At 41.9% G+C, this 20,473-nt stretch overlaps 3 protein-coding genes and 1 pseudogene across 4 annotated transcripts; 1 reads left to right on the forward strand and 3 right to left on the reverse strand.

Moving 5' to 3' along the window:
• Positions 1-1,298: 1,298 nt before the first annotated feature.
• On the reverse strand, positions 1,299-4,811 carry LOC122343050 (gastrula zinc finger protein XlCGF57.1-like). The gene is made up of 3 exons (XM_043237356.1): positions 4,747-4,811; positions 4,116-4,230; positions 1,299-3,614 (listed from the first exon to the last, which is right to left on the reverse strand). The coding sequence occupies exons 2-3, from the start codon at positions 4,198-4,200 to the stop codon at positions 2,509-2,511; spliced, it is 1,191 nt and encodes a 396-aa protein (XP_043093291.1). The 5' UTR covers positions 4,201-4,230; positions 4,747-4,811; the 3' UTR covers positions 1,299-2,508.
• A 29-nt stretch (positions 4,812-4,840) lies between these two features.
• Positions 4,841-12,139, reverse strand: LOC122342233 (oocyte zinc finger protein XlCOF6-like). The gene is made up of 6 exons (XM_043236043.1): positions 11,752-12,139; positions 10,310-11,668; positions 9,629-9,763; positions 7,640-9,074; positions 6,404-6,557; positions 4,841-5,996 (listed from the first exon to the last, which is right to left on the reverse strand). Exons 1-4 carry the CDS (start codon positions 11,834-11,836, stop codon positions 8,173-8,175), a joined length of 2,481 nt encoding a protein of 826 aa, XP_043091978.1. The 5' UTR covers positions 11,837-12,139; the 3' UTR covers positions 4,841-5,996; positions 6,404-6,557; positions 7,640-8,172.
• A 647-nt stretch (positions 12,140-12,786) lies between these two features.
• LOC122343042 (gastrula zinc finger protein XlCGF8.2DB-like) lies at positions 12,787-16,578 on the reverse strand. 2 transcript variants are annotated; one of them, XM_043237345.1, is made up of 3 exons: positions 16,527-16,578; positions 15,952-16,099; positions 12,787-14,412 (listed from the first exon to the last, which is right to left on the reverse strand). In XM_043237345.1, exons 2-3 carry the CDS (start codon positions 16,034-16,036, stop codon positions 13,247-13,249), a joined length of 1,251 nt encoding a protein of 416 aa, XP_043093280.1. In that variant the 5' UTR covers positions 16,037-16,099; positions 16,527-16,578; the 3' UTR covers positions 12,787-13,246. The 2 variants fall into 2 exon arrangements, with proteins under 2 accessions (XP_043093280.1, XP_043093281.1); XM_043237346.1 differs by lacking the exon at positions 16,527-16,578 and adding an exon at positions 14,480-14,587 and having other exon boundaries at positions 15,952-16,087.
• Positions 16,579-16,654: 76 nt separating this feature from the next.
• Positions 16,655-18,799, forward strand: LOC122343070 (annotated as a pseudogene).
• Positions 18,800-20,473: the final 1,674 nt, after the last annotated feature.

The raw sequence follows: 20,473 nt of genomic DNA on the forward strand, positions 1-20,473 counted from the left end.
CACTTTCATTCTAATTTGCCTTCTCTCATGTGACTTTCCCCATTCATCATATTGAGCCTTCAGAAAACACACAGCACGCTTTGGGGTCCCTGTTGTAGGTCTATGGACAGAAGAGGAACCTACTTTAGGAACATGTGGTGCAAGCATCCCCCAATCAAGATAATGCCCCGGTCACATTGCAAAATAGGTAAAACAGTTCCTTGAAGCTAAGAACACTGAAAACACAGACACAGACACAGGGTTATGCCTATCTAAACCTTAACTGAAAAAAGTTACTATAGTTACTATGAAGAAGAGTCCATTTAAAAAACGAATGTTCAAACGATCAACATCTGGTCTTAGCTCATGTATGCAAGTTTCTGAGTTAACCTGAACTTGCGCGCAACATTTAAATCTGCATTTCAGTTTTAGTTATTTTAATATATTTAAATTATTTTCTTCATATCTTCATTTGATTTAATCCTGTTTAAGATAAGATTAACAGAAATAAATAAACATCCAAACTTAATGGGTGCATCTCAGTTAGTTCATTGGCAAGGATATCAATCAAAGTGATAGTGGTCTTAGTGTGATTTAAAAAATAGCTCTAGAAATTATCAAAGAACGCATTAAGTAAAGACTTAAAAGTAGGGTAGGCTATTACAGAAAAGGTATCTCAAATGTATCGTGTTTTTTATAGTCGTAATGTAAGCATTACCATAGACATACTGTCCTGCTCATATGGTATTATTTTTTATTTTCAATTAGCATTTTTGCAAGTCTTAATTCACTATTAATTCACTATTAATTCATACGCTGTTGCCTAATATCACAAAAGGTCATTTACCCTTGCATCCAAATTTAAATACAGCTTGTTATGTGCTAAAAATGTTTAAAAAAATAATGGGGGAATATATTGTCTGGGTTATTCCTAGTATCCAGTTACATTTTGGCTTCGTAATAAAGAAAAGTTATTCATGTTTCTAGCATTCCACCATGTTTAACAATTAAGAATACGTATTGGTCAATCTTAGGGGCCTATACAGTAACATCTGAAGTGAAACAAAACCTTTCATCAATTTTTATAAACTTTTTTTGATCCACTTTCAATGTTGCCTACAGTACAGTTACCAATATAAAACAAAATTAAAATAGCAGTTTAGTAACTCAGTAGTGTTTTTTCTAGTCCTCTAGTTAGTATAACTACATAACTTAAAGGGACCATATCATGTTGCTAAGAACATAATTTGGTGTAATGCAATGTGCTTATGTGGTTTAAAGTTAAAAAACACATGTAAATAAACCCACACAGAGACATGTTCAAAATCTAAATCTTTTTAAAAGTGTCTGAGGTTCGGTGAATCTTACAAGCATGAAACGTGTTAAGAGTCATGTCGATCGGACAATCGCGTTTTCACGATTCTCCCGATTTCAAGAGTAGAAAAGAATTATTCATGTGTTATTGCATTTGCATAGCCCTCAAGAACATCTTGAGTATCCATTTCATGATGCCTTAATATAACAGACAGCACGATTATTTTCATACATAAATGACATGGTTGTTGAATTATATAGATTTGGTTTAGTTTAAAGAAATTATCAATGCAGGTAATTATTGGAGCTATTTAAAACAGATTTCTCACTGATGGCAACTGCATCCCTAAATGCAAGCATGTAATTAAAAAACAAAATCATTTCATATATCACTCCTACTGCGTTCCTCAAACCTTCACCAGTGTTGTTCTGAAGGTTTGTCACCGAGCCGCATCATTCTTCTTGGCAAATGATCAAAACATGATTGCTGGATTAGACTCCCAGAAGGAGGAATTCTCTAATGTAGGGTTTGCACTGGAGGACCAGTGCGGTGCTAGTCTAAAGTTCAGGTCATAGAATCTTTAAAAAAATATCAGAGAGTTTTCTGGCAACAGTGATTGGTTGTCACGGTCAGGCCTCGGCCAGCTAACTCCACCATGGAATCCATGTCTGGCTAAACAAGACGAATATGTTGTAGAGTTTCTCTCCAATCCAGATTGGACTCAACGAACCGTGATTTTCTTACGATCCTGAAGACATTTATTAACATGCTCAGGTAGACTGCAGACTGGGCCAGATTTGAGGAGCCCTGCTCTAATGTAACCTACAGAAATCAGACACTGGAACTGGAATAGTTGGGTTTTCATTGAAAATCGCCAACTTAACTTTGGTGCAAAATTGGAGTATCGCATAAAACATGTGACTAAGCACCGTTTCCATCTAACAAGTAACAAAATTGTCACTTTCTGATAAAAAGTGGGAGAAGCCACTTAAACATTTTCATAGAAAAGATATTACTACCTCAGAGCAAGGAAACAAAAAAACAATGTCATTGCTTTCAGAAATACTTTGGCGACCAGTGGTTGGGGAGGCCCCGATTCCTGATGAGGGGAGCAAAACCAAGTAAACACTTTAATCTAAGTCAAAGTATAAAGACATGAAGGATGAACATGGAATAATTACGTTTTATGCGTGTCTACAAGTATCTACTTTTTGTTACTCTTTTCGTGCTGCAGCGTTTTTCCCAGAATGAGTTTGGGAATGACCTTTCAGGTCTCTGTTATTTGTGAAACTCTTTTCACAGCGAAGACATTTGTAAGGCCTCTCCCCCGTGTGAAGCCTCGCGTGAACCTCGAGGTTCCCTTTGAGCGCGAAACCTTTCCCGCACTGAAGGCAAGCGAACGGCTTCTCTCCGGTGTGAAGCCTCAGGTGAATGTTAAGGTTTCCTTTTAGCGTGAAGCACTTTCCGCACTGAAGGCAGCTGAAAGGCCTCTCTCCGGTGTGCGCTCTCCCATGAGCCTCAAGGTTCCCTTTGTTTTCGCAGTTCTTTCCGCACTCGTGGCACATAAACGGTTGTTCTCCGATGTGATTTTTTACATGATCCTTCAAACGTTTCTCGTCCGCGAAAACCCTTCCGCAGCGATGACACATCGAATCTCTCTCTCTTGAGTGAATCCTCGTGTGTTTATCAAGGGCTTCTGTAAATCTGAAGGTCTTTCCACACTGACCGCAAGCGAACGGTTTCTCTCTGGAGTGAGTTTTCATGTGGTCGTTGAGGGCTCCTTTGTGTTTAAAACTCTTTCCGCACTGCTGGCACGGAAAGGGCGTCTCTCCGGTGTGAATTCTCGTGTGGACTTTGAGGCTTCCTTTTTGAGTGAAACATTTTCCACACTGTTCACAGGCAAACGGGCTTTCTCTGGTGTGTATTCGCATGTGGACTTTCAGGTTTCCCTTTCTAGCGAAACTTTTTCCACACTGCCGGCAGGTGAAGGGACACTCTCCGGTGTGAACTCTAATGTGGACTTTAAGACTTCCTTTTTGAGTGAAACTCATCCCGCAGTGCTGGCAGGTATAAGGCTTCTCTCCGGTGTGAATTCTCGTGTGGACTGTAAGGTTTCGGTGATGATTAAAACCTTTCCCACACTGCTGGCAGGTGAAATTATAACTAACCGTAGTCAACCGAGCTCTTTTCCGAGTCGTCTTTTCAGCCTGTGAGCAACATAAAGATTTTTCTCCAGTCGTTAAATCACAATATTTCTCATACTGCTTTTTAACTTCCTTTCGATCCAGTTCTTGACTCTCTTCTTTGAGTACCACCAGATCTATAAAAAAAGATCAATAACCTCAGTTTAAAAGCACAAAGCAAAATACATCCAAACATTTACACACGTGAAGTACTAGACCCAACAACAGGTTTATTAGATGCTTCGTAAGATGCCTCATCATACACAAGTATGGAGTACCACAGGGCTCAGTATTAGGTCCTATGCATTTCCCCTTGAGGGACAGTATCATTTAATTTTACCGCTATGCCAAAGATACTAGGTAGGGATGCATCGACCCGGTCATACAAGACCATTCGAAATCCGATCTAGTGCATGTACTATTCCTCATTATAAAGTTTTTGTGCACTACATTTCTAGGTTCTGAAGGTGTTTCGTAGTTCACAGATGAATATTTAAGTCATTAAACTCAAGTGCACATAAACTCTTCTCCTCTATGGAGGCCTGTCATCCTCCAGCATTAAAAAAAAAATCCAAAATATTGATTTTAAAGAATTTATTTGAATAAGGATCATTCATCTTTGAAAATAAAAAACGAACCTGTTCGTTCCTCGGCATCTTCTTGTTGCACTCTGAACGTTTCTTCAATCTTCACGTCTTGACTCTCCTCTTTAATAAACGCCATCTTTATAAAAGCGTGTCATTTGGATCTCAGCTGCTTCAACAGGAGTTTAATATGAGAATAATTAATAAAAATAAAAACAAACTAGATCTCTGGATTTGTCTGTTATTAATTCAGCATTCAGAGCACTGATAGTCTTAAAGGCTCACTCACACACACTTATATTTTTATCAATATGACTTTAATTTGTTATTTTGTAGATTACACTTTAATAAAAACATTTGCTGTTGGTTTAGTTGTTTCTGTTTTAAGCGTGAAGCGAATCGAGCGCTTCGAATCAGTGAACCATTTTGCGAATCAATCGGTTCAATTGACTCGCAATTTCAATCTGACTGTCGTCTCGAAGAACTGAATCGCGATATAAGAGCGAGGGAACGAGATTAACCTTTTTCTTTTACTCACGTTTTACTCGCAAAACAACTGATATTAAATGTTAGATAAAATATTTACTTAAAATAATTGCTTTCCTGCGCTCACAATTGGTTCATTTTGCATCGTAAAAATATACTCAAAAGTTACGCAAACGCTTAAAGGGTCGCGAAAACAAACCTTTCTTCTTTGAATCGCAACAGACGCAGGAGAACGGCGCGGCCTTGTGACGTCACAACGCTAAACCAAAATAAAAGTCGCGTTCGCACGTTGATTCGAATCACAAAAATGTTTAAGCTACAGATAATACAAATAAAAAAAAACATCATCATTATAAAAGCGATAGACTAAAAACACAAAACAAATGTGAAACAAACAGTACTTCAAGGATGGAAATCTTACTTGAACAAGCTGTTAGTTTTGTCTTTCGAGTGAATAAAGTTTGAATGAGTATTGAATATAGGCCTGGAAAAAAGAGGCGATCTTTTTGTGTTCATATCGCTTTTCATAGAAGTGATTAAAAGAAGGTAAACTTTCCTTACAGCTTACTAATTATAGATCAATATAGATGAATCAACATTGTTCGTTTCTGAACGAGAAATCCGAAAAGATTGAATAACAACGACATTTAAAACGTCCGTTTCCTATTTGTTTCCTGCAAAAAACCATACTCAAATTAAAAAAAAAAAAATACTGTGGTGGATCGGGCTAAAGTAAGGCGATCGTTTTAAACTTTGGCTTCCTTCTTTCTTAAACGATTGGGCCTATTAACAGCATGTGGTCATCGCAAATGTAACTTTATTTAATACTCTTCGCATCAATGCTCAATTAATGCTCGCATTAATTTGTGCGCGGTCTGCATCGCAAACAGCCCTGACGAAAAAAACGACCCACTCCGCCGGCGACCGCCGAGCGTCCCGGAGACGTTTGGGAACCGATGCGGTCAGAACCGACGTTCGCAAGGATGGCGAACTCTCGAGCGCATTCCGATCGGTCGCCCAGCCAAACCGCGTTGAGGCACGAGCATGGAGTCGGCTAGCCACCGCTCTCACGCCATTGAAACCCAACTCGAAGCTCTGGCTTTTCCACAACGTGGATTTTCGCTTGGACCCTGAAGTTTCCCTTTTGGCTTAAGCTCTTTCCGCACCGCCGGCAGGTGAAGGGGCTTCTCTCCGGTGTGGATCCTCATGTGACTCTCGAGCATCTCTCTTTGAATAAAACCCATCCCACGTTGAGGACACGTGAAGGGCTTCTCTCCCGTGTGAATTAAGGTTTCCTTTTCCGTTGGAAGCTTTTCCCACATCGCTGGCAGGCGAAACTTTCGGTTCCTGTATTTTGAGCCCTTTTTCGTGAAGAAGTCTTGATTTTTCCCCGGTCTTCCTCTTCGGTTTTACACAGCACTTTCGTCTTTTCCATCCACACCATCAGATCTTAAAGATCAATCAAAAAAGACGATTACTAGTTTAACTTTGCTAATAAATACACTTTCGAGTGTATCATCCGTTTAATTAATATTTGGGGAATCGAATCCTAAGGATTCGAGCTGATTTGATTCTGAATTTATAGAACGCGCTTTTAGGGATAATTAGGAGCATCTTACTAATTCTGTTTATTTCACGATAAGCAGAATTACACACAATTGGTATTTATTTATTGTTTAATGACCTATTTGCCGATTCCGAGCAGGGTTGCGTTGTTCAGGCCAAAGGTTTGACTTACACAACACACAAGCGATTCTTCACGATGAAACACGGGTTTATTCGGCGATTCTATACTAAACGTGAATAGCACTCAACGGCTAAATTGGACTCTTGTGTCAGAAAGAGAAAAAAAAAACCTTCATAGGACACTCCTTTGAGAATGGAAAGCAGTTCTCGGCATCTTCTTGTCTGACTTCTTCAATGCTCGTGTCTTCTCTCTCCTCTTTAACAAACGCCGTCTTTACACCAGCAGGTCACCTGGATCTCGCTCGCTTCACATCGAGGTGTTTTCTGTGCATTGATAAAAGAACAAGAAGTATGCATACGCTATTCAACTGCGATTTGTGTTGGTATATTATATTTAACGTTAATTTTGTGGTGTTTTGCACCGTTCTGACCGACAGGCGTCGTTTCGAGCGTTTTGTTTTCACGCGGTATCATAAGAACAACTCAGAGTTATTAAAAGCCCAGTTTCTCCCATCACTCCTTTCCAGAGAGATTTGACGATGTTGGTAACGAAAACCTAAAAGGTTTCCAATTTGTGTTTGTATTCACTATATTATTAGTTTATCGTTGCTTTCTGTTGTATTTTAATCAATTGAATGCATGTAGTTTTGATAATGTTTTCTACTGCTTTTAAATGTCTGCAGTTAATGTATTTTTTATTTGTTGAATTGAAAAAGGGGAGGGAAGAGATTTATCAATTACAACAAAATTTACAATGTGTAGGTAACGAAATAAGATGCCGTTACTCACGCGCCGAGGCATTTTATTCAGCAAAAAATGCATTTTATTAATTTAAGAAAGGCTTGTGATGTCATACAGTGCGTCAAAATAAAAGTCCTGTACATACATTTTTAAGAAAAAAAACATTCACGTATCAGTGGTTTTGAGAGAATGCTTGGTGAAATGTTTCATCTGCTGTCAGTTTAAACTGCTGTTCAATTGTGTGCAAAAAATAAGGTTTGTCTGCATAACTACCTTTTTTAAAGCCACCTCCAAATAGATGCCATGTGATGTGTTATTACTGTGTGCAAAATTGTGTAATATTTTTTTGCAATAACTTTGTAAATGCAATAGCCTTTTGGTGATAACATAGAACTCGGCAAAATCAGGTTCTGAGAAAACATAACGGCATTGACACTAAAATGCGATTTAACTCGAAAAAACCAAAGCGTACTTGTTCGAGCGTATAGAATAGAACAAGGAGAGGTAGGGTATTAATAAACGTGAGAAATATTGCACATCGTTTTTATTGCACGATTGGAGACAGGGACTTCATGTCCAAAGAGATGGAGCAAAGCAACCCGGGGTGAAATAAACCCATCACAAATCTCTCTGGAATCGATTCTGAGCTTAGTTTCAGATGGTACCTCAGAAAGAGTTACGCCTTTGGTTCCTTACGCAGACGTCGATTAAAATAACGGTTCGAAGAGAACTACATCCATCTGCTGTTGGAAAACTAAGTTTAGAGCAGATTCAAGAGAGGAAAGTCCAGGACGAGCTTCGAAGGACAGAACGACCCAAGATCGAGAAAATCGCAGATCAAATCCAGCCTGGTTAGCGAAGTACGAAGAACGGACCCCCGCTGGACTGCAGCCATAGCTAAAGCATTAAAGCATAAAAGGGCAACATCATCTCGTTTAGCTTCTACATTCACACTGCAGACTTTTTAAAGCCAGACGAATCTTATCCAATGCGTTAATTTCAATGTACTAAACTGAATCAAACGCACAAGTTAAGGAAAGTGTGAAAAGTCCAGTTCCTTAACGTACTTCAAGTGCTCCATGTTTACCAATTTCGTACTCGATAAAAAAACCCCATCCTTCTGTCCTTTTTAAGATAAGTGTGCTCAACTGCGCTATTTTGAGACGAACCCATCCGTCGTTGGCGACGCCGAGGCGCGCTACGGTTTCTTTTCCGAATGGGTTTGCAAGTGGCGTTTCAGGTCTGTGTGATACGTGAAACACTTTCCGCACTGGAGACACGTGACGGGCTTCTCTCCGGTGTGAAGCCTCGTGTGAATGTTAAGGTTCCCTTTATTTGTGAAACTCTTCCCGCACTGAGGGCAGCTGAAAGGCCTCTCTCCGGTGTGGACCCTCAAGTGAATCTCAAGGATCGCTTTGTTCGTGCACGTTTTTCCGCAGTGATGGCACATGAAAGGCTTCTCCCCGACGTGAGCCGCCACGTGGCTCCGAAGGTGGCTCCTGTCGGGGAAGCTCTTTCCACACCGCTGACACACGCAGCGGTTCTCTCTCGAGTGGATCTTCACGTGGCAATTAAGGTTTTCTTTGCACCTGAAACTCTTTCCGCACTGACCGCACACGAACGGCTTCTCCCCGGTGTGGATTCTCGTGTGAGTCTTGAGGCTCTCTTTTCGCGAGAAGTTCTTCTCGCAGAGCCTGCAGGTGTACGGGCTCTCTCCCGTGTGGCCTCTCACGTGGGCGTTGAGGTTTCCTTTGTGCGTGAAGCTCTGTCCACACTGAGCGCAGGTAAAAGGCTTCTCTCCCGTGTGGACTCTCATGTGGACTTTGAGGTTTTGCTTCTGAGTGAAGCTCTTTCCGCACTGCTGGCAGCTGAAAGGCTTTTCTCCGTTGTGGATCCTCATGTGGACATCAAGGTTTTGCTTCTGATTGAACGTCTTTCCACACTGACGACAAGTGAAAAAACCGACCGATTCTGTCTTTTGACCCTTTTTTTGAGAGTAAGTGACCGATTGTTCTCCGGTCACAAAGTCCTGATCCTCGTCAGGCTGATTCGCTTCCGTTTTATTCAGTTCTTGGGTTTCCTTTTTTAAAAACGTTAGGCCTAAAGTGAAAAAAGACAAATAAAATACCAGTTGACCAAAATCGACATCCAAATAACAATCGAAACCAAATGCATGTAATCCCAAAAACACTTCCCAATGGTAACCGTTCAATTTTGTTAGGACAAAAAGCCATATAAAAGAAACAAAGCTGTTTGATAGGAAACTTGACCTATCAAACAGTCAGAAATGAAGACCCACTGTAACAGAAATACCGTTCTGGCCAACATAGGAGGGTCCTGCAAAAAGCTTGGACTCATTTTAGACAGAAAACACAAATATACCAATAATATTAAGGTGTTCTGAAGACCTTACAGGTTTTTGAATGACACATGGGTGAGTAATTAATGAAGGAATTTTCATTTATTGGGAAAACATTCTTTAAAGAGGACACGGATACGAATTTGACCAATTTCTAATGGTCGAAGAAAACGGTCACTTTGTATAAAGCTTACATTTGATGTATTTTACAAAGATTTGTGTTAATAAACTAATCGTTGAAACTGCAATCGACATTCAAAAATGTACATTTACGCATTTATTAGGTCAAACTAACCCGTTTGTGTTTCGGTTTCTTCTCGTTTCACCCCGAACGCTTCTTCAATCTTCACGTCTTCGTTCTCCTCTTTAATAAACGACATCTTTATAACGTTACGCGAGCTCGGTGGCGTCTCGGGGTTTTTTTCTGTTTAAAAAAATTGAGAACAATTTAACTGAAAAAAAATCCGGTCAAACCGATTAACGCTGAAAACTAAAATATAGAAATAATAAAAATTTTACTTCAGACAAACCGGTTCGCAATAAAAGGAGCGAAACGAGACGCGCCTTTACTTTTACGTCTAGCCGCGTTGTACTCATAAAAATAACGTGTATTAAATGTTAACTAAGCGTTATGGTGCACGAATTAATCCGGAATGAACGCTTTAAATCGTTAAAAAACGTACCTTTTGCTCAGCCGAATGGCGGCGCGGCGTTATGACGTCACGCGTCGACGCCAAAATAAAAGCCCCATCTGCGCTATTAAAGCCTTAAAAAGAAGAAACTGAAGAAAATAACTATAGTTTCTGGTTAAAAAAAGTCACTTTGGCGCGTGACCATTTGAAACCGTTTAAATCAGAAAATACCATGTTTATTAAGTCATTCCGTTCATTTACAAAACATCGACATTTCACGCAAGTATATTCATATACTGTACATTTATACAGGTTCTGAGCTCAAACGAACTACTCAAATTAATTTCTCACAATACACATTTTCTGGTGCCACCTTAAATTTCCGAGCCATTTAAAGCCCTTCCCGCACGCGGAACACACATATGACGTCACGCGCGCGCGACTTTTAACTTGCGGCGGGACCGTTTTGCGGCGGCGCTCGACGGAACCGAGTCTCTTTCCTCCGGGGCGATTCGCGAAACCCCTCCTTCCGGTCCTCCCGTCCCGCTCGGGAGCCCGCGGGCTCTTCCCGGAGTGAGTTCGCAGATGAGCGTCCAGGTCTCTCTGGTACGTGAAGCTCTCCCCGCACCGGAGGCACCCGTACGGCTTCTCCCCGGTGTGCAGCCTCAGGTGCGTCTGGAGGTTCCCTTTCCGCGAGAAGCTCTTTCCGCACCGCAGACAGACGTAGGGCTTCTCTCCGGTGTGCACCCGCACGTGAATCTCGAGGTTCGCCGCGTTCACGCAAGCCTTCCCGCAGTAGCGGCACATGACGTCGCCGCGCGCTCCGGTGTCGCCGCGGTGCGTGGCCACGTGACCCTCAAGCTCCGCGCCGTCGGCGAAGCTCCTTCCGCACCGGTGGCACGGGAACCCGTCCGGCCTCGCGTGGACACGCGCGTGGTAGTCGAGCGTCACCTTGTGCCTGAACGCCTTCCCGCAGCGCTCGCACGCGTACGGCTTCTCCCCGGTGTGGATCCTCATGTGAACCTTGAAGTTTCCGTTGAGCGCGAAGCTCCTCCCGCAGTGACGGCACGCGAAGGGCTTCGCGCGCTCCCCGGCGCGGCCTCGCGAGAGGAGGGGCCGGGCGTGACCCCTCGCGTGCGCGTCGAGCGTGCCCTTGCGCGTGAAGCCCTTGCCGCACAGCGCGCACGCGTACGGCTTCTCTCTGGTGTGGACCCTCGCGTGCGTCTTCAGGCTCTCCTTGCGCGTGAAGCCCTTCCCGCAGAGCTCGCACGCGTACGGCTTCTCCCCGGTGTGGATCCTCATGTGGGTGTTGAGCGTCCCCCTGCGCGTGAAGCGGCTCCCGCACTGCGGGCACGTGTAGGGCTTCTCCCCGGTGTGGAGCCGCATGTGGGTCTTCAGGCTCCCCCTGCGGGAGAAGCTGTTCCCGCACTGCCTGCACGTGTGAGGGCTCCCTCCAGCGTGGGTCTTCACGTGCGCGGTCAGGTTCCCTTTGAGGGTAAAGCGCTTCCCGCACTGCGCGCACGCGTGCGGCTTCTCGTCGGCGTGCGTCTTCGCGTGCACGTTGAGGTTTCCCTTTTGAGAGAAACTCTTCCCGCACCGGAAGCAGGCGAACTTCTCTTTGATAACCGCTCGCGAAGACGTCGGAGGGCCACTCGTGAAATCTCGAGCCTCTTCTGGACTCTCCTCTTTCAAAGCCGGCGAGACTAAATGGAAAAAATAAATAAAAGATGAACGCGTCAACCCGAGGATCAAACGATCGACTTCGGCGTCGAGAATGAAATCTGACCTGTTTGTTCCTCGGCATCTTCTTGTTTGACTCGAAACGCTTCTTCGATCTTCACGTCTTCGCGCTCTTCTTTAATAAACGCCATCTTTGAGGTGACAACGCAAAAATTAATTAATATAAACTCGTGTGAAAGTGTGTTGGAGCCGCAGGAACAGATTTTGATAAAGAAATCTGTATAATTTTTTTTTGCAGCCTTCAACTGTTTACACTAAACTGCTTTCACGCGACGTTGCACGCATTTCTTTACTCGCCCAAGATATTAAAATGCGCATTCAGTGAATATTAAGCGATCATACGTCGTTTTTAGAAAAAGAAACGAATCAAAATCCCTTTAAATGCTTAAACTCGCAAACCTTTCTGCAGCCGAATCACAACAGACGCAGCGGCGCAGCCTTGTGTCGTCACACCGACGTATCAAAATAAAAGCCATATGCGGTTCAAGAATATAGCGTAGAAAATGAAGTGAAAAGTGATACATTTAAAGGAAACGCATACAAATTATATATCAGAGGTCGTCGGAACTTTTTCTAAACCTAATGGTATATATACATAAAAAAAACTGTACAGTAGTAAAACAATCCAAATAAAATGTTTTTTTAAACCTTCTGTTTTTTCTTTGTAAGCACTATATATGCCTTGAATGACAAACTTGTTTTCTTTTATTTATCTTTCCTGTTGAGATTCCCATTCTGAATTTATTACTAAGTTTCTGCATCCAATCATAAACCAGTGCTGATAAAACCCTTTCAGAAAATGATGCAATAGGAAAGAAAGGTTTCTCCAGAACAAGAAGGTACTTTCCCAATGGGAAGGGGCTTTTATCAGGCACTTTACCCAACCGGATAAGTCCAGACCTATCCCCATTCCTAAAACTAGCCCCTAGGGTAAATATAGTGGATTAGGGCTAATCGGGTAAAATATCCACAAATTGGGAGATCCCTAAAGTGATTGGACAATACCTCCTAGTGTCCTGCGGAGACCTACGTTGAGACTCAAGGGAATGCCCAGTCAAAAGATGTAAGGTCACAAAAGTTCAAATCTCAAGTGGAAATTGTAATTTTGATATCTCTACAAAAATGGATTAAAACAATGGATTTTTAAAGACATTTCCACCCAGTGTTTTAGCATTATTCTTCATGTACTTTGCTAATCAAATAAAAACAAAACTAAGCATTTCACAACACGTTTAATTCATATTTTGATTCTAAAGTATCAACATGAGAAATGGATTGATGCTTCTGTACAAAAGGAGCTAGAGTTCATCCACCACAGCCGCCCGGGCTCTGAAAGTTTACCAAAGGCGATGGTGACCACATGAGTTCAAGTGTACACGAGAAAACAGGACGCCTCGAAGTTTAAAATGGCGACGCAAAAAGTGGTTCGATGAAAATAAATACTGGAGATGGAAAACGGGGTGATGGTTGTAGAGGCGTCGCTCGTTTAAAAGTCGAAAATTAGATTTGGCCCACGCTCAACTGTGTTGTGAGCGTACCCTTCATTTTACGCAGACACGTATTTTCCGGTGCCACAGTAAACCGCTAGGCCATTTAAAACGCTTCCCACACAAGGAACACAGATAGAGTCTCACATCCGTGTGGCTTTTTAAGCGTATCTGTAAGTGAGACCGTTTGCAATTAAAACGTTTTCCTCCAGGGTGAATCTGTGAATGATGTTTCAGGCCTCTTCGATATATTTTAAGGCCCGCGAAAGACCTCTTCCTAGTGTGGATCCTCACGTGCGCCCGAAGGCTTCTTTTATTTATATAACTCTTTCCGCAACGATGGCACATGAAAGGAGTCTTTGCACCGCGAGTCGTTAAGCGGTTCTTAAGGCAGTTCTCCCTCGAGTGAACCCTCGCGTGCTGGTTAAGATTTTCTTTACATCGAAACTTCTTTCCGCACTGACCGCACACGAAGGGCGTCTCTCCGGTGTGGATTCTGATGTGGGTATCTAGGTTCACTTTACGCGTGAAACTCTTCCCACACTGACCACACATGAACGGTTTATCTCCAGTGTGGCTGTTCATGTGGTAACTAAGGCCTAGCTCACGCGTGAAGCCCTTCTCACATATTTTGCAGGTGTAGGGCTTCTCTCCGGTGTGAATCCTCACGTGCTTTTTAAGGTTTCCTTTTTGAGCGAAACTCTTTCCGCACTGTTGGCAGGCGAAAGAACTCTCTCCGGTGTGCGTCCTCGTGTGGACCTTGAGGTTTCCTTTTTCAGTGAAACACTTCCCGCACTGCTGGCAGGTAAAAGATCTCTCACCGGTGTGAATTTTCATGTGGACTTTAAGGTTTCCTCTTTGAGAGAAGCTTTTTCCACACTGTTGGCAGGTGAAAGGTCTTTCTCCGGTGTGGACTCTTGTGTGGACATTAAGGTTTCCCTTTTCATTGAAGCTCTTTCCGCACTGTCGGCAGGTGAACGGTTTCTCTCCGGTGTGAATCCTCATGTGGACTTTAAGATTTGCAAATTGATCAAAACTCTTTTCACACTCCTGGCAGGAGAAACACCTTTTGGTTACTTTCTTCTGACCTCTTTTTTGTGAGGAGGTGTTTTCAGTCTTTTGGGTTATTCCTTCAGTCGTAGGGTCATGATGTCTCTCATACCGATATTTCTGCTCCATTTCATTAAGCTTGTGATTCTCCTGTTTCAGCGTCATCAGGTCTAAAGTTAAAAAAGGCGAATACATGTTAACTCTAGTTTAAAGCTTAAAAGACATTCAAATATTTACCGTTCTTTCCTGTACACAATAAGGTAGTGGTTTTCACCACTCTGCACAGTTTCTTTTGTCTCCAATATTTCCGATCCGATCCACGGCATCAGCTTGTTAAGCAGAGTGCTGCATAAAAAGAAATGAGGGTCTCAGATAAGAGACAAAATGTTTGGAGGGTCCACAAGACTAGGATTAAAAACCAAAAAGATCCAATCCCTGTCTTATTCCCTGGAGAAACACCCGTTTCCACCAAATCTCCAGAGGAAACACCTGTGCATACTTCATCTCAAGAGGGGAAGCACCTGTGCACACCTTGAGCCAAGAGGAAGCACCGGTGCCCGCCTTATCAAAAGTAAGCATCTGGGCCCAACTCGTCCCCTGAGAAAGCACTGGCGGTAGAAGGGTTCCCACAGGAAGCACCTAACAAGAAGCTATGCCAGGCTTGCCAGCAAGATGGCACCTAAATGCATGGCTGGCCGTCAGCTGCTCTTAGTATTGCTCGTGTTTGTTTAAAACAGTCCATAAAAACGATACAATGCAATGACTCTCTACTGGTATACAAATGCAAAACACTTTTGGATAGAAGATCTCTCATGGAAAATGCAGTGAAATCAAATTCAAGTGGGCAAAAAGTACCCCCTGCGTACTTCTGCCGGGAAAGTACAGGGCAAAGTCCCTATTGTTTTTTTATTGTCAGCGGTTGTTAGCGTATTACTCCAGCTTTGTGTGCTGTTGCCTATTGCCCACCTTAATATAGCAAAGACTTCATTAATTACTTCTCTGACTTTTTAGCCTAAATATGATCAGATTTTAATTGTTGGAGATCAACATTCATGTTCGCTGCCCTAATAAGCCATTGGGTTAAGATTTTTAGATCTTCTTGAGTCATTAAATTAATTTTGTTTGTGGATAGATTTGGTATTACCATGTGGTCCACCTGTTTCTAACATTGAAGTATTTGCTGGCTCTTTTTTGTATTCTTTAATTTATTTGAAATATGTCTCTCTCGAAATGCAAAACCGATCGACCAAACGCATCAGTGTCAGACAATTCAGTTCGGTCATCACGTTTATGTTGTGGAGCTTAACGTGAAGAACATTCCTCAAGTGTGCAACCACAATGAAGAAACAATCGTCCTAAATAAACTTCTGATCATACATTTACAAATTTATTAGGGGTTTGTTAGAAGATGTACAGAAGAAAGTGCAGTGTTACGTGCTGCTGACAAAGTAGGCAGCTTATAAATAATGTTTCCATCGTTATATTTGTGATATGATTATCAATCAAAAGTATTATTAATTAGGCCGTCTACGTAAGATGTATCATTTCTAATTAGCAATAGCAGAAACATATTACAGCATGCCTTATTTATGCCTCACAAACGTAACCCGCAGTATATGTGTATATATACAAAATAATATTTTAAACGTGATGCATTTCTTTATTTTACCCAGTTGATGATTATGATAATGTAGTGATGGAAACCTCACCTGTTTTTTTCTCCGTATCTTCACGTTTGACTCTAAACGCTTCTTCGATCCTCACGTCCTCACACTCCTCTTTAATGAAAGCCATCTTTTAACATGCCGTGGATCTCTCCTCTGCTTCAACAGGGGTTTCTCCGTGTGTTTAAACAATCTGTTAAAATTGAAATGATGGATCCAGTATTTCAGTAAGTTAACACAGTTTTCGGTTTCATGTCTGTATATACGCTTACATGGACCTGAGAGGCAGACAGTTTCTTTGTAAGTCTCAATATAAGCTTACATGAAATTTTGCTGTAAAGTTTTCAAACAGCTTCAGCATAAGGAAAGCCCTGCTGGTTCAGGTGCGTTCATTTAAAGCTAAACATTCTGCCAGACAAAATACTAACAGTAAAATTAAATGAATAAATGTTGAATAAGTCTTGAACACTTTGTAAATCAGGTGTTCTTGGACCTGAAGGTGGGTGAGGTACATTATATAAAGAGAAACGAAATATTGTGCATGGGCTTCACTCAAAAGATTATAATAGCAAATGCTATGGTATAACGGTTGTGAAAACTTTAAAGGCTTAAAGACAAACCTTCCTCCAGCAGAATCGCATCACAACAGCGAGCGCAGGCTTATGGCGTCATGCGTCGTCAAACCAAAATAAAAGTATCTAAACGCGCGTTTAAACGAGACTTTTATTTTGCTCCGGCGAAGCGAAGGGCTGCTGCGTCTGTTTTGATTCTGCTGCAGAAAGGTTCACGTTTTAAATCGTCCGAGCGTCTTTCAGTTTAAGATGATCGAATCGAGATAAACTGTTGAATTGATCATTTTGAAGACGTGATGTCTTCGAAGAAAGCTCATCCGCGCTTGAGAAGCAAAAAAAGTGCCTAATTTCTCCAACTCTGTATATAGTCAGAGTTTACCTTAATACGAACCAGTTACTTCTCAGAATGAACTACTGCACGCTATAGAGAAAGTATAACATACACGCGTTATTATTAAGTCTTATTAAAATGTTTCTGGTCTCGTGTCAGATATATATGCTTATGTACCAAGAACAACACGTGCTGAGCAGAGCACTGTAGTGAGAAGATAACAAATATTTAATGGCAACTTTTATGAAATCAATTGCAATAGTTTCTTTGATAAATGATAAATCAGAAACGGCTTTATTCGCGCATTTGTTGTAGTTTTTGATGTGCTATTGGTACCTATGCACTGCATTTCTCACATGAGAACAAAAAAAAACCATTTAAATAGTAAGATTTAGTAATAAATAATAGTAATGTATGAGCTGAGTGACGTGCATCCGTAGTTTTAGATGTATTTGTTTTATTTGTGTACATTATTCTGGTGTTAAACATAACAATGTGTTCACACGCACAGAAAAGCTCCTGAAGTAACTGAGATCCATGTGGCACTGTTATAAAGATGGCGTTTATTAAAGAGGAGAGTGAAGACGTGAAGATTGAAGAAGCGTTCGGAGTCGAACATGAAGGTAATGAGGAACAAACAGGTTTGTTTACGTTTTTGAAAGCCAGCTTTGATTCTTATTAAAAGCGACATGTTTTAGATCACAGCAACCACTAATGCCGCCTTTAAGTGCGCCTGAGAAGTTTGTGATTAATATGCATAATTATTTTTAGGGAAACGCATGGGGAACATAACATAGTTCCAGGCAGATCTCAGATTTTGGGTAAATTCGTTCAGTAGCTTAGTAAGTATAGGGTCTAGCAAACATGATTTCATTGCTTTTATTGGTTTTATGTCGGTTTTTAATGTTTGTTGCTTTGTACTTCTAAACTGGGATTAACTTGTGTTTGTCTTTTTTGCTTTAGACCTGGCGTTGCTCAAAGAGGAGAATCAAGAACTGAGTGAAACGGAGGAGAAAGATCCGAAACATCATGACTTTTGACCAGAGGAAAATGCGCGCAAGCTAAAAAGACCTCGCGAAAAAGAACTCGGAAGACCACGTCTAAGCCTAACTACGCCTGCCGTCAGTGTGGAAAGAGCTTCAATCAAAAACATAACCTCGAGGTCCACACGAGAGTCCACACCGGAGAGAAACCCTTCACCTGCCAGCAGTGCGGAAAGAGCTTCACCCAGAAACAAAACCTCAAAGTCCACACAAGGATTCACACGGGAGAGACGTCTTTCACGTGCAAAGAGTGCGGAAGCAGTTTCACTCAAAAAATAAACCTCAAAGTCCACATGAGAATTCACACCGGAGAAAAGCCTTACGCTTGCGAACTGTGCGGGCAGAATTTCACGCACAAAAATAACCTCAATTCTCACATGATAAGTCACACCGGAGAAAAGCTGTTCGCGTGTGATCAGTGCGGAAAGAGTTTCACGCGCAAGGTAACCCTCAATTACCACTTGAAGATCCACTCACGAGAGGACTGTTTCACCTGCCACCAATGCGAGAAAAATTTCTGCCACAAGTTAAGCCTCAGGAATCACATGAGAATTCACACCGGAGAAAAGCCTTATTCGTGCCCCCAGTGCGGAAGGAGCTTCACGTATAAACCGTCCCTCGATTCCCACATGAGAACTCACACCGGAGAGACCCCCTACGCCTGCAAGTACTGCGGAAAGAAGTTCTCGCAAAAAGGAAACCTTCAGACTCACATAAGGCTTCACACCGGAGAGAAGCCTTTCTCGTGTCTTCGGTGTGAAAAGAGTTTCACGTATCAAAGGGACCTTAAACAGCATTTGCAGACTCATTCTGGCAAGACGCTGCAGTGTTCCGCAGCGGTTTAAAAGAATGCATTTGACAAAAAAGACGTGCTTTTGACCCGAAGAAGGATAATTGAATTGTAGCGTTTGTTAAAAAAGTAAATAAATAAAAACAATTCACACAAAGTTGATGTGAGACCCTGTGTTTGCATGTATATGTGTGAAAGGAGGTTTTAATATGAAAATACATATCTGTGTAAAACGTCCCAACAATGTCGCCAGCAGTTTAGACAATTATAACAAAATTGTAATGGACCCCCAAGATCAGCTTTGTTGTGTGAATATCTGGATATGCAAAGCCTCTAGAATGTATGGAAAAGGAGCCATTTGGCTGACAGGTAAAGCAAGCAGTCACTTCGGTTTGGGCTGTGTCGTGTTTGGGGCCGCAGAAATGTCCCTACAGTAACGGACGTATTTTGACATAAGATTGTGTGCTGTGAACTTTAATTGTTTCACACACTTTTGAAAATCTCAGCTCATCGCCAGAGTTGAAAACATAACTGCTTCTACCGTGAGGGGGTTTGGCGTCAAGGCATCATCTTAGTTTCCAGGCAGAACATTAAAAAAACGTGACACACGTTTCCTGGAAATTGATGACTTTGAAACTCCAGTTTTGTGCAAAATATGTTTCAGACGTTCAGCCAGCGCTCCATGGGGGTGAGACAAGCACAGTCCTACACTACTTCCTGGGTTGACAATTAATTTCGTAATGTTGGGCGGTTTTGATTTATATGCTGTTGGATATGTTTGATGATCACACTATTTCACATATGCATCTGCTTATCTGATACTTGTAAATTATATGGAGTGCTAAATATCTGTACTTGTCAGTGATTACAAAAAAAATACATCGGTGATGATCTGCAGCCAATGAGAGAGCAAGATACAGAGCAGCAGGAAGATCAGGGAGGAGTTATAGACCACGATTGACCATATTACAATAACCACTTGCTCCTTCACAATCGTCTGTTTTTCTTTTTCACCCTTTTGCTGTAAATCAGTGAACAGACCATTCGTAAACCTCTTGGTAACTTCTGTTCCTGGAGCTCTACCTACCTGCAGGGTTCAGATCAGTTAACAAGCTTTGTACAAACAGGCCAAAAACACACTTAAGAAGATAAAAGTGACGAACGCCACTTTTCCACTGTATGGTACGACGCGGTATGGTTTGGTACGGTTCACTTTTGGGGGGTTTTCCAATGGGAAGAGTACCTAGTACTTTTTTAGCACCACCTCGCCGTACCATACATTAAGCGCACCGTACCGTTTCCAAAACGTGACATGTACACTCTGCTAAACACTGATTTGCCAGAGAATACCTGCATCACATACGGGACACACACTGGCCTGTGAGATTTAAATCAGCAAAAGAAGGAACGAACGCAAACCATTTTGGTCTGTCAGGAAGTACTGATGTTCCTCTCGCTGAGAGCCGAGGAGCGAATCAACGTCCCTCAACACTGTGACAAACCAAATACAGGCTGAAAACTAGAATGATTTTATTTCAGGTTTGAGAACCTGGTCTCACAGCCCATAATCACTTCGGGTTGCTTCCCAAAAACAATTAGGGTTGCATGTTTCCTCATTAGTTTTATTAAACAAATGATCATAATTAGCTAATGATGGTTTTGGGAAACGCACCCAGGACCATTAAAGGGTTAATTGGATGATATGATTCTTCAGGATATTAATGAAAAGTCTATAATAGTGGTTAAAATTTCTCAGAGGTAGCGTAAAACACCACTCTTTTTTTACCTTGTCAAAAACTGCTCTGTTCATAGTAAACTGTTTGAGTGCATG

Source organism: Puntigrus tetrazona, chromosome 4 (genome assembly GCF_018831695.1).
Source record: "Puntigrus tetrazona isolate hp1 chromosome 4, ASM1883169v1, whole genome shotgun sequence".
NCBI lineage: Eukaryota > Metazoa > Chordata > Actinopteri > Cypriniformes > Cyprinidae > Puntigrus > Puntigrus tetrazona.